Source organism: Toxorhynchites rutilus, chromosome 2 (genome assembly GCF_029784135.1).
Source record: "Toxorhynchites rutilus septentrionalis strain SRP chromosome 2, ASM2978413v1, whole genome shotgun sequence".
Taxonomy (NCBI): domain Eukaryota; kingdom Metazoa; phylum Arthropoda; class Insecta; order Diptera; family Culicidae; genus Toxorhynchites; species Toxorhynchites rutilus.
Window position 1 is genome coordinate 198,110,293 of NC_073745.1, and position 14,718 is coordinate 198,125,010.

Genomic DNA, 14,718 nt, shown 5'->3' on the forward strand with positions numbered 1-14,718 from the left:
ATAAAACTTACCGTAACTAGGTATTTTGGACGATATTGATAGGCACCAAAGAATCCAAATATCACAAATATTATATGGAAAAAGTTCACCAGGATCGGGGCCCACATGTACCCCAGGAAGTCAAACACCTGACGTTCGATGACGAATAACTGCAAGTAAAAGGTAAGAGGAAATAAGCAATAAATTAGTTAGCCAATTGTGCTGCTCCTGCATTATATCATATATGAAATCGCGTTTCGTGAAACACCGAAAAACTAATTGATCAAATTAACTAGGTGAATAATGGGATCGCCTACTAGAGGCGAAGGCGTCTTCTGTAGTGAGCGATGCGAGAGTTGAGTGATACAGTGCCTTCAACGGAACGATTAATTTCTTCTACAATTCAATTTGCACTCTTCGAATGGAGATGCAAGTCGTCGTGAGTGATTGACGTCGCTTTTACGCTATTGATCAATTAAGTGCACGTAAAGTGATGAGATGTTACCTTTGGTTGTGAAAAATGGAACACCTTTTGATCTTGAATATTTCTATTTTCAAATTGTTTGTAGTTGACACTGATTCACCAATTATTGTCAAGCTGGGCAAACATAGTTCAGGTTTTTCATGTGCCCTTAAAATCATGTTCTTCAACGCTCGACGTGTCAACATTTAGGGCATATAAAAACGAAACGATGAACAGACACAAACTTCACAAACGGTGGAGCATTTTGGAAGTAAACATAGCAAACGGGATTTACGGTTTTGGTTCATGCTGCTGATGATAATTAATATTTCGGTATTACTGTCACACACCGGAGGGAGTTAATAAAACAATACCCCCGAGAGTTAAGCCGCAATCAGTCTAACGAGAGAGTACACAAAAATGGTGTGCGTTTTAATTGGCACAATTTCATCTCTCCAGCACAATTGTAGCGGTTTGAGCCGTGCGCGCGCGAATGTTATCGCGGTCTGCTAGGCGGTGAATTGGCCAATTTCAACCCCCGTTATTCACAACAGGTTATAATCGGGCTCAAACAATCGGATTATAGCTTTTCCGTGTAGCTACCGGCACCGGAAGACGCCTTGTGGGATGTGGGAGGAGAGATTTACGCACCGATAGAATTTCCAACTAACGAGAGCTCACGCAACGCATAAATTAGCTAGGTTTGGCAATGTCAAGTTCAGTGGGTATAAATAACTATACGGAATGCAAATGTTGCATACTAAATGAGAATTGGGGTAATAGAAATACAGTTATAGTATATTTGAATTGTCGGTAAATATTATCGAAGGCCATGTAAATGAAAAACCCCGAAAAAACGACAGCTGCAAATCTGTCGGGAAATCTTAAATATGAAACGAATATAAGGTGTTGTGGTTATTTGTTATTCACTTACAATCAGGGTTACCACATTTAATTCTGTAAAATTTTCTGAAAAAAATCTGTATAGGGCAAGTGTACATATGTGTGTAACATATGTCACCAACTTGCAGAAATTGACGAATAAATACTCTATTTTAGTTCGAAATTATACAAAAGTATACTTTTTCTAGCAGTCTGAACTCTGTTTTTGAAGATTCTCACTGATATTTCGATGATTAATTGACTAAATTGTATAAAAACATGTATGAAAATGCCTCTTCCATGTTCCCATTATGGTAATAGTGTTCCTGGAGTTTCGTAATAAGTGTACCTATTATGGTAATAGTCGGTGTCACATGGAAAAAGTGTTCATAGGATTTAAATCATACTTCAATAATGATTTTTAAATAAAACTACGCCTCTAAATCTCATTATTAGTATGCAATAATATGTCGTTGATTATACACCCGACAAAAATTATGGCAACGAAGCGCGAAGTCGAAGTTTTTGAGTGATTTTAGAAACGTTGTAACTCCCTTTTTCCAATGAATACCTTTTCAAGAATGCGATTATTCCCAAATCAGAAGGCAGTTCCAATAAATTCTACACAAGACCTATTATTTATTATTCACTAGCTGACCCGGCAAACTCCGTCCCGCCCAAAATTTGTTTTTTGTTATCAATACCTTCAAACATTCTGTTGCGTACAACATTCGTCGACAGCCGCACTTACTTATTAACAACATTGAGGCAGCAGCGCGTTTTGTTGTGAAATTGACTACGATGTACGATGGCAACCAACTCCACAATACAACGTGACATTTGAGAAAAAAGGTAGCCTTTTGAAGTCTTAAGTGAATATAACAATAGTTGGAAGTTTGAAGAAAAAAATATTATATAGTGAAATTACTATCCATCGAATATCGAATCGAAAGCAGGTATTTTCATTTATTTAGCGCAATTTGTAGTATGGCTTAAATCGAATTCTAAACCTAAAGTAGATTCCGAGAAAAAAGGGTGTTTATAAAATTCAGATCCAGGTAGCGAGTACATGAAACCCACTAAACGTAAGTCAATGTTCAATGAATAATTTAGAATAAAAAAACAGAACTTTGTAAATTTTAGGAGAATTTTAACCGTTCCCCGAGCGTTTCTCAAATATACGCGTTAAATTTCCGGAAGTCGTTTCATTTCGTTGCGAAAGCAACACATTGATTCTATAAAATTCCTAGTACTTCTACCAAAACTCATCATTATAATATCAGATTATTTTCAGACACAATTCTCGTTCAAGATTTTTCATTTTCAAATAACATGTTTCTCCGTTACATGGAATAAATGTTTGATACAGAAATCATGATAGAATAAAGACAGAACCTCTCCCATCTTCTCCCCTAAGAGAGGAGGGAGGAGTGTCGAACCACCATAGAAACGTTTTGGGTCCCCTTAAACCTTCGCATGCCAAATTTGGCGTTTTCTTGATTAGTTTTCGAGTTATGCAGAAATTTGTCTATCATTTGTATGGCAGCTCCCCCTTAGAGAGGGGGGTGGAGTGTCTAACCACCGTGAAAACATTTATTGCGCCCTAAACCCTCCATATACCTAATTTGGTTCCGTTTGCTTGATTAATTCTCGATTAATGCAGAGATTTGTGTTTCATTTGTACGGCTAACCAGCCGCCCCCTCCCCCCCCTGAGAGGGAGGAGTAGTATCTAACCACAATAGAATCATTTATTGCACCCTAACACTTCCTCATGCCTATTTTGGTTTCGTTTGCTTGATTAGTTCTCGAGTAATGCAGAAATTTGTGTTTCATTTGTATGGCAGTGTTTAACCACCGTGAAAACATTTATTACACCCTAAAACCTCCATATACCTAACTTGGTTTCGTTTGCTTGATTAGTTCTCGAGTAATGTAGAAATTTGTGTTTAATTTGTATGGCAGCCCCCTTTAGAGAGGGGGGAGGAGTATCTTACCACTATAGAATCATTTATTGCACCCTTAAACTCCCACATGCCAAATTTCGTTTCATTTACTTGATTAGTTCTCGAGTAATACAAAAATTTGTGTTCCATTTGCATGGCAGCTATCATATGCAATTGCAGAGCGTGAAAACGTTAGGTACAACCATAGTAACAAAACAACGTAAAACCATAATAGGAACATATAAGCTTTGCTTTTTCAGCTTTGCAACGATTTCGTCCAACCATAATAGGAACAAGGCAGCTTTCGATATTGAGATAATTGGCACGTAGATGTAAAATTGTACCAATTATGGTAATACAAAAATACATGTTTATGCCGATAAATTCGTATAAATTGGTCGAATCACAACATCAACAAGGTTGTAATGTATGCGTCTACACTGTGTTTGCATCAAAATAACCGCTTCACTGCATTAAAATCTCATTATTTTGACCGCATATTCCTTAGCAAAATGCTAAGAAGTAAGCATCAATGGAACACACTATTTTCAAACCAAATTTTTCAACAAAAAAACTATGGATGGGTTATACCTATGATATAACCGCAAGGTTGACGTACGACTGCCGTTGACTTAGTAATCATTTGTGTTTTTTCAATTAGCAATAAACGCACTTCGAATGTTCCTCATTGGGTACGATATCGCCTCTGCGCAGAGCTATTGATTAAATTATTGAATAAACTAGTGAATGAATGAAACAATTTACGAATTCAATTGCAAACAACTCCCAATTTAGGTCAATTCATGCATTATGGTAATGGTTTTCGCAGCAAATAGATATCAACATTTTGCCTAATCATCAAACGGTATGCGTAGAAGTTCAGTGAGCTGGCGACATGAAGGGGCATGCAGTCTTGAATAACCGAGCCAAAGCATTGCATTTGTACCCGCTTTTGTAGACCGTGTTAGCAAAACGCATTCCGGTATGTAAAAATGCATGGGGGTATAAAAAATACTGCCGAGATCTGGAATGCCGATTTTCCCAACTTATTGGTTTCGGAATCTGTGTTGGGAAAACACATTGCGGTTTGCAAAAACGCAAGCGAGTACAAAAGTACTCGTAACTTGCATCTTATTTACAATGCCAATTTCCCCAGGCTCCATGGTCTGTGTTAGGGGAAACATTCCGATTAGCAAAAACGTAAACGAGTACAAAAGTACCCGCTGCTTGTAACTATTTTGCAATACCGATTTCCCCAGGCTCCATGGTCGTGACGTCTGTGTTAGGGAAACATTCCGATTTGCAAGAGCGCAAACGAGTACGAAATTATCCTCTGCTTACATCTACTTCGCAATACCTGTTTCTCCTGGCTCCATGGTTTTGAAGTCTGTGTTAGGGAAACATCCATTCATTCCTGCGATGGTACCTCAATCGCTGTTCAATTTTAACTGAGTGGATTTCCGAGCGGCGCTCGCTTATATACCTATTGGTGATTTCAATAGCCTGTTTTGAAAGCAATTTTAAGGCTATTGAAACAAGTTTTTGGATCAAAAAGTAACAAGTATATAGCGCGTAGACATTTTACCTTTCGAATGAAGTGTTTATCATACCATTTCGTTCAGTTGTTTAGGAGCTATTAACGCTCAAAATCTCGGTCTCCGGTGTAACGCTTTCGTTTTCGAAACTTTGATTTTAAACCCCGGTATAGAAATGAAAGACGTAGTTCTACGTCAAAACAACGTTTCGCATGGGATTAAGTACCAAAATCGACAAGGAGAAGATATCTGATGTTTAAAAATCATATTAGAGCCTATAAAAGTAAGATATGTTTTCTAGACTAATAAAAAACCCACTCATATTACCATAATAGGTACTATTGCGATGATAGGTACTTCCATCATATCTGTATTTTTAGCAAAAAAAATCTATATAAAAATCGAAATCGAAAAATTAAGGGTAAAAATGAGAATAAAGGTTTAGTTTAATTTTGAATTTATTTTTCTTATATGAGGGGCTTAGAATGAAAGGAATGTAAGTGATTTGATCGTTTGCTGTACATCGACTCTCTCTTTTGCCATAACTTAACTGCAAACGCATTCCCAGCTGTATTTAACAATGTGGAAGGTAGGTCAGAATCTCATCTATCGAATTCTATAGCAAACACAAATTGGAACGTTTTACAGTTGAGTTATTAATCAAAGAAAAAGTTGATGAAGAGAAATCGATCAAGTCATTAACACCCCTTGCATTTTAAGCCCCTCATATATGGGTTGTAAAAGTCGTATCAATTCAACAAATCTCATAATCCTCAGAATTGTATAATGTTTTTACATGGTTTTGTTAAACTTTGCCTTCAAATTTTTCGTCAATTTCAACCTTGAATCTCCTCCTTGATCCGATACATAGTTCTTCGCTTCCAAAATAGAGTCTATAATTGTGGGTGCCAACTGATTTCCGGATTGTGTTTTTTGGCATTGTAAAGTGACATATTCGCTCAACATAGGCTGGTGAATGTTATCATAAAGTGTATTACAAACGACATTAGCAATGGATACAAACATTTCTTATCACGCCTTTTGACATTTAATATCTGGGACTAAGTTATATCAGAGTCACTCAATTTTTGCCCTATAAGATTCGTCTTGAGTAGCCTGAATTCCTTCTCCAAGCCTTGTCTATTACCTGCTTCAACGAATTGAGGAAATTGGTGCATCAAAAACATTAAGGCTTGGTAGCTTGACGAAATTTTGATGGTTTATCAAGGTTGCAATCTTGATAACCGTATCGCTGAAATCGAATTGCTTTGAAATATGTTTCACGAATTCAATATAGAAGTTACGACAACCCGACTTGAAGGTCAGCTTCCTAGCTGCATTCAATCCTTTTGCAGCTACTTCTGGATCGATACCTAAACATCCTCAGGCTTCTCCAGAAAGTTTTCGAAATCTTTCACATTAAGGTCAGTATCAGCGAATCATTGTACGTAGCTCTCCAAGCATAAGTTATCCAACATGATCAACAATAACATTCTTGTCCCACTAAAAGTTCAGAAAGTTTAGAACTTTCTGATTGAAAAATGCAATTGACGTTATTGATGAGCGGTAAACCAAAGTTTAGGAACAGAATAATCGATTTGGTCATAGGATCGTTTAAATGAGGCAATGTACGATTGGCGGATTGATTAAGGTAATAAATGCCTCCAACGAAAGCCATCTCGTTTTGCGTTGCGTTTTTATAAATCAACTAGCTGACCCGGAAAACTTCGTCCCGCCCAAAATTTATTTTTTGTTATCAATACCTTCAAACATTCACGTTTTCTTACTAAGCGCAAGTTCATAAGTCCAATCGCAGAGCTGTTCATTGATCTTCTAATCGACCCCGTTGAATTTACCCTTTACTATAAAATTCCTAGTACTTCTACCAAAACTCATCATTATAATATCAGATTATTTTCAGACACAATTCCCGTTCAAGATTCTTCAATCACTTGCAAATAACATGTTTTTCCGTTACATGGAATAAATGTTTGATACAGAAAACATGATAGAATAATGACAGACCCCTGCCCTCTTCTCCCCTTAGAGAAGGGGAGGAGTGTCTATTCACCATAGAAACGTTACGTGCCCCCTAAAATATTCACATGCCAAATTTTGCTCCATTTGCTTGATTAGTTTTCGAGTTATGCAGAAATTGGTTCTTCATTTGTATGACAGCCCACCCTAAGAGAAAGGGAGGAGTGTCGAACCACCATAGAAACATTTATTGCATCCTAAAACCTCCACATGCCAAATTTCGTTTCATTTGCTTGAATAATTATCGAGTGAAGTAGAAATTTGTGTTTCATTTGTATGGGGAGGGGTCTCAAACTATCATGAAAACCTTCCCCGGCCCCAAAAACCCCTACATACCAATTTTCATGTCGATCGGTTCAGTAGTTTCCGAGTCCATAAAAATAAGATATATATATATATATATATATATATATATATATATATATATATATATATATATATATATATATATATATATAGGTAAGATGTATGCACTGTAATACAATTAATATTAAAATTTGAATTTAAAAAAAAATTGTAAATTCTGCGTTTTTGTTCAAAATCTGTAATTCTACATTCAGATTCTGTATCTGAAATTAGGCGAAGAATCTGTAAAATACAGAATATTCTGTATATGTAGCAATCCTGCCTACAATGATGAAGTTTGACAGTGGTCTTACTGTTTGAGAAAATCATTTAAATCACCGAATTTAATTTGATAAATCCCATTTAGTCGAGATTTATTCAGAATTAACCTGATTTCACCTGGATGAAAATTCAAGTTTTAGGAATAACGAAAATGGAATTGACTTATTATGCTTCAACTTATGGGTAGTAGAGACGAATGCATTGTGACCGAGACTATTAAAGTTGAACGGAAAAAAGTAACTAGTGCTATTATCTGAATTGGAAAGCACCTTTATTATTATTGTGTTTCTGTCTTAATTATACATTAAAATCCGACAACCACTGATGCTAGTTAAGACACAAGACACAAGTCAACTCATCACCGCTACATCATGGACCTCAGAAGCTCGTATCACCGGGGGTAATCTGTTCAACAGCATGTATATGTATTCAGAAGGCTAGCTGCTCCAATTAAGCTATGATTGAATACATGAAACCGTCATTCCTACTAATAATTAATTATGTAGAAAGCAGATGCTTGAGTGTGTGTGTAGTAGCTACTCCTCCGTGGTGTTTGTCTCGCCACAATAAGAGCGCGCGCAAATATGAAAGCGAAATAATTGTATTTGTCGTCCAGTAGGATTTTTGCTCTCAAGTTGTTGCACTTTGCGCGCTGAAACTCACGCGCTCTGTATCGTTATCAAAAGGGGGCGACGGCGGCTTTGGAGGTGGTACACACAAACATGCACGGCGGCTAGATTTCACCAGGCTCATGTTTCGACGAGCCAAGCTAATAAGGGAGCCGTGTGCACTGCGGCGGATTGCAGTGACGGACGGAAGTGGGCCACTAGTTTTCCGCTGTCGTGGGCAGGTTACGCCGGTCACGAGGCGCAGTGTTTTCTTCTGTGCCACATAAGTGAGAGTACATTAGAATGCCAATGAATGTCTGGGAAAAAACCGACCCTAACATTTCAAAAAGTTGCCCCATACAAAACGTTCACCACCTCGAAAAAACAGCCTATGCATAATATCAGCTCAATCGGACTTAAGGGAGAGTGGCGCAAAGCGGTCAAAGTCAAAGGACTACGTCTTACATTAAGGGTGCCAAATCAAAAAACAGGTCACGTTTTTATGAAACAAACTTTTTTTGCTGCGAACGGATTTTAACGATTTGCATACCAATCGAATCGGATTTTCTATGATATGTTTTATATGCTATACATTACAATCCCACAGTCTGTATATTGTTTAAATTGATTAATATTGGATGCAATCACATTTCCCCATACATTTGTTCAATCCATTCGTGTGCTTTCCCGAACAGAGCTGTCAATAACGGGCAACTTATGCAGCCGCTACAATAGAAACAACGAAGCGGAATAGCGAAAAGAGAATATTTGCGAAGTAAACTCCACCCTTGCATAGTAAGTAAGCTGTCGCTAGCGTATAAGTATTGCATCTCTTCTGAGGAAAATTCTCAGAATCTTTCTGTGCCCGAAACAACAAAGGTCGCTTATTGTGTTCGTGCAAATTATTATAGATCGCTTTTAGTCATCACTGTTTGCCTTTGTATGTGTTGCTTGTTTTCGTTGCGCGAAACTCAAAATTTGTTCATCTCCTGTACGTGTGAATAGCAATAGCATATATCAAACCAAATTTGGCATGCGAAAGTTTTAGGGACACGAAACATTTCTATGGTTTCTAATTCCTGAGAGGGAGAGGAGGTTGCTAAACAACTCAAGAACTAATCAAACAAATGGAATCAAGCTTAGCATAAAGAGTTTTAGGGATCGATTAACGTTTCTATGGTAGTTCGAAACTCCTCTCCCCGCTCTTAAGGGGGGCTTCCAAATGAAACACAAATTTCTGCATAACGTGAGAACTAATCAAGCAAACCGAGCCATATTTGGCATGTGAAGGTTTTAGGGGGCACGAAACGTTTCTATGATGGTTCGACACACCTACCCCCTCTCTAAGGGCATGGGGGCTGCTGGGCCCATGAACATGCGCTTAGTAAGAAAACGTGGATGTGATAACGAAACAGAAATTTAGGGCGAGACGAAGTTTGCCGGGTCAGCTAGTCCTAGATAAAATTTCAAAACATAGTAAAAAAATGATATCGTATTTCTCACTAAAACGACAATTTGCGCAGTTTTGCGCAACAGCGGACAGTGTTCTTTTGGAAGCTTATGTTTTTACCTAAATTTTGTATGTAGTCACAACCGTGGTAAAATGCGGCAACAAAACTTTTAAGCTGGTTTTCTACAAAAAATCGTTTTTGTCGGGCTTAATATCATCAAATGAGAAAGATTTGTTTTGTATAGTTTTTCGCACAACTTTTCCGTTGACGCCAAAAAAATCCAAGCTGTCATTGAAGCTGCAAAGCGTTTTAAAGTTTTAATTGTCAAAAAACGTCAGTATGCCAGTCTTTGAAAAGTCATAAAAAAATCAAATTTCATGATATTGCTCCCAAATGTGGGATTTAAACACATGAATATTATAAGAAGAAAGGAAAAATATATTAGGAAACAGCTGAGGAAATTTCCATTGTTTGCCTGATGGCCAGCGATTCCCCACTGTGCATTGGTCCCGAGACCATGTAAACTATAAAAAACACATACAATCAATAATTATGAGAACAAAATCCCATTTTTTGCAAGTATAATTTTTTTTTAAAAAAGTCTAATTTATTGCCTTTAATTTGATATGTTGATCATCGGAATCGGTCCAGTAGTACAAAAATTATGAATTTTTGAAAAATGTCATTTTTGGAGAAAATTAGTGTAATTTTTTTTTCAAAAACAACTAGCTCATTGACTTCAATTTTATACGTCGATTATTTGTCCAGTAGTTCGAAAGTTATGAAGTTTTGAAAAAGTCATTTTTCGAAGAAAATGCAAAAAATATATTTCAGACAATCGGTCGTTTTTGATAACTCATAACTTAAAAAATAAAAAAAAATCACATCTCGGATTTTTAGACATGTTGGGTAAAAAATCCTCAGCTTTCAAGAAAAAATAAAAACAAATTTAGCGCTCTCCCAGTCCAAAGTCATGAAAACAATATTAAAAACAAGTACAATCAATAATTACGAATACAAAATCCAAATTTTTTGCAAGTGTAATATTTTTCTAAAAAAATTCAACGGTATGTCTTTAATTTGATGTGTCGATCATCTGAATCGGTCGAGTATTTCATAAGTTATGAATTTTTGGAAAGTCATTTTTGTTAAAAAAAAAAGAGGAAAAAGTTGATTTTTCGGACCATCCTAAAATGGAAATAGTAACCCTAGTAAAAATAAGAAAAAGGGCATAATGTTTTGCAATAAAGAACAAAATTACTACTTTTTACGAAAATCTGAAAACCACTATATCGATTTGACATAGACTGGCTGGTCACTCTACGAAAAATGTAACGAAAAATCAAGAGATTTAAAATGCATATTACGCAGAATCTTTCATACAATGCAAGTGAGCAATTTAATGAATAAAAGTGGTAAGTTTTGCGAACGAATGCAAAGGTAAATAATGTATTATGCATTCTTTCTTCAGCTTGTTTCCCGTGAACGTTGTAAGCAACACAAAATTGTATGCAATAATTCGTTCTATCAAACATATTAGACATCCTGTTAATGAGTAGGAATAGGGTTAATGTAGATGGTGAAGTGGGTTAGTAAGATAACTGCAATTCCATAAGAAATCATTACTTCAGAAAATCATAATTTCAGCGATACCGATACTGAAATATAGTCTGCAAACGAACATTAGTTCACCGAAAAATTCCAGATGACCTTGAATAAGAATAATAATAAGAATGAGACAACGGAAAGAACGCACAATACAATAGCTATCCATTAAAAATAAATGAGTTTTATGATTTCATGTGTACTCAAAATATCACAAAGTCGTAAGTATTTTCAACATATCTTTGCTTCTTCCCCGTAAACTTCATATTCAATGTAATCAATGAAGCCTTTTTTTGTTATGTGTCACACATATATTCATTAACCATTTTCAGTTGGACAGCTGAATCTCCCGCCAAAAGCTTAGTTTTTGTTTTTTGTTTGTTACAACCCGTTTGACGGTTATAAGTGCATATTACAAACGGCCCTTCCCATGGCCAGCAATTGAAGTTTCAAAAGAGTTAAAGTAACAGATTTCTGAACGATGAAAAGAGAGAGAGGATCTGACCGTCGTCGGGTATAAACATAATTTTTCTTCACTCCGCGTCAGCTGGTGTGCAATTCGAAAATCGGCGAAAAAAGTGATTAGCATTAGCATTAGCATTGAGCAAGTTGCACAATATCGTAGGTGGTACGAATTCAGAACTGTTAAGTCAAAAACTAGCCCACATCCGTTGCTGATGATTGGTAATATCTCTTAGATGAAGGCATGCTTTCTCCAACAGTTAATAATTGTCCTGGCCACGTCCTTGCAACTGCTGAGGAAAGGGGAGGAATGTTAGTTCGACATTTACTTGATTTACTTGATGCAGAGAACTCTACGACCTCTCATAAATGCCTCGGAAATTTAGGAATGTGTTAGTAGGGAAGGTGAGCCATAGGATACACTCAGCCGGTGTTACTGGCGCAAGTTATTATTACTATTACTATTACTATTACTATTACTATTACTATTACTATTATTATTACTATTACTATTACTATTACTATTACTATTACTATTACTATTACTATTACTATTACTATTATTATTACTATTACTATTACTATTACTAGTACTACAGTCAACCCTCTCTAACTCGATATCCAAGGGACCGTCGAGTTAGGGAGGTATCGAGTTCTGGAGAGAAAAATGCTTGTAAAATCAATCGAATGTGCCATGAAATCCATCGAGTTAGGGCAAATATCGAGATACAGAACATCGGGTTAGGCAGAGTTGACTGCATTACTATTACTAGAAAAATATGATACTAAATGTTATAAATGAACTTCAGCCTTCCGATTACCGTCACGTTGATAGCTGTGGAAAAAGAAAAGGTTTATTAAATTTTCAGATTTCTACATTTTTAGATTTTTAAATTTTTAGATTTTTATATTAAGATTTTTGAATATTTGGATTTTTAGATTTTTTGATTATTAGATTTCTATATTTCTAGATTTTTAGATTTGTAGATTTTTAGAGTTTTTAATTTTTAGATATTTGGATTTTTAGACATTAGATTTTTGGATTTTCGGATTTTTAGATTTTTAGATTTTTGTTTAGATCATTAGATTCCTAGATTTTTAGATCTTCAGATTTTTGGATTTTTATATTTTTAGATTTTTAAATTTTTAGATTTTTAGATATTTGTATTTTAAGATTTCTATATCTTAGATTTTCAAATTTTTAGATTTTTAGATTTCTAGATTTTTAGATCTTCAGATTTTTAGATTTTTGGATGTTCAGATTTTTATAATTTCAGTTTTCAAATTTTTTGGGTTTTTAGATTTCTATATTTTCAATTTTTAGATTTTTCAAGATTTCTATATTTTTGCTCTTTAGATTTCTAGATTTTTAGATTTTTTAGATTCTTAGATTTTTTAGATTATTAGATTTTAAGATCTTCAGATTTTTGGGTTTTTAGATTTTTAGATTTTTATATTCATATTATTTGCTTAGAACTTTGCTTTCCGGGATCGTTCTAACAATCGTTTCCGGAATAGCACCGACACCGAGATTGTTACATCGGTGAGTGGAAAAACACCATCACTATCTCGCATCATCAGCGAGCAAGGAGAAGTTAACTTCTGTAGCATCCGATCTGTTTATGAGTTCATGAGAGAGAGCAGCGTCAATAGATTGTCAAATTTTAAACATGCAAGTTCAAGGAATGTTTACTATGATGTGAGAAGTGTACTTAAACAAATCAACATTCCAACTCTTTAGAAATGTATACAATTTAGTATGAAAAAAGCTGTATGTGTATATGGTAAAAGAAAACTTAGCTGGCATTGCTGCATGTTCAGCCCATCCGTGTCGGTGATTCCTTCAATTGTGATACACTCACTACGACATAATAACTCCGCACTCGATGTATTAGACGAAGGCAAACAAACCGTTCGTCATGATGAAATATGTCCGTGTCTGAGAGAGAGAGCACTATAATACAGAAACGAACATGCGACGAATTGAAAGTGCAACAAAAACGATCTCTTTACTACCACAAACGCGATATAAAAATGGCTTCCCAGAAAACTTCACTTCACCAAACCATCTCAAAAACATCTTCGAAGAATTGAAAAATCTAATGGTTTCGAAATCACATGCACTATTTTTTGCCCATTCAAAATAAAATAATCAACACAGCACTAACGCGCACATATTTTTCAGTATGCTGCCTCCTGCTCGACACAATGAAAACACAAGAACTCGCAAACGAAATACGCGGAGCACAAGAAATACACGTCCGCACCCGACGGCCGCTCGATTCACCCCCATTCGAAAATCGGCGAAAAAAGTGATATTTCCAAAATGAAAAAATGGGTGGGTTATATCTATTATATAACCGCAAGGCTGACGTGGGCCTACCGTAGCTTAGCAATCATTTGTTTGTATTGATTAAATTTTTGATTGAATGAAACAATTTCCGAATTCAATTGAATCTAATATATTTGCTTTGTGAGTAAAAAGACGAGTGGGTAATGTCGGGGACATAACCGGAGTGACGTAGGACTATACAAAGGGGACAGCTTTTGCTAAATATATATTTTAAATATACTGCTTTATTTTCTTCTCCTACGTGAATACCTACCTATATAACTGAAAAATGGATTAGTTTACTGTTCTTTATGAACATGTTGAACGTTCTGAAAAGAACTTTTGATGTTGTGTTTTTGCGTTTTTTTTTACAAACTTTCTCAATTTTTTCTCACTATCTTATAGTTGCTTCTTGATATTTTTCTGAAGGCTTTGTACTTATTAAATGTTCAACGCCGGTCATCTTTTGGCGTATGCACATATCGTACAATCAAAATGATGGCTATTATAGGGAATGCATAGTGGTCCTAGCTCATTCACTATCATATATTTCACTATTGAGCACATTACCGTACCTCAAACTGTGGCTTCGGAGACGAATGAATTGTAAGATTTGTAGTCTCCACAAACAAAATAAATAAAAATGAAAAAGAACTGAGGTTTTGGAGACGAACTCTACGATCTGTCGAGAAATAGACGAGCTATAAGCGTTCTGAAAAACCAACAGTGAATACAGGGACGGATGACCTTCGGATTAAAGTCCTTTAAAATAAGAACAGAGCAGCAGGAAATA

General features: G+C 35.8%; 1 protein-coding gene across 7 annotated transcripts in view; it reads right to left on the reverse strand.

Annotated features, from left to right (window-relative positions):
* LOC129771088 (sodium/potassium-transporting ATPase subunit beta-1-interacting protein) overlaps nucleotides 1–14,718 on the reverse strand; it is a 130,917-nt gene that overhangs the window by 53,460 nt on the left and 62,739 nt on the right. For all 7 annotated transcript variants that reach the window (XR_008742278.1, XM_055774410.1, XM_055774412.1 and 4 more), the window contains one exon: nucleotides 12–149. Coding sequence is in view for 6 of the 7 variants with exons in the window: in XM_055774410.1 (XP_055630385.1) it covers nucleotides 12–149 (138 nt within the window). In the remaining variant the exon portion in view is untranslated. The remainder of the gene's footprint in view (nucleotides 1–11; nucleotides 150–14,718) is intronic.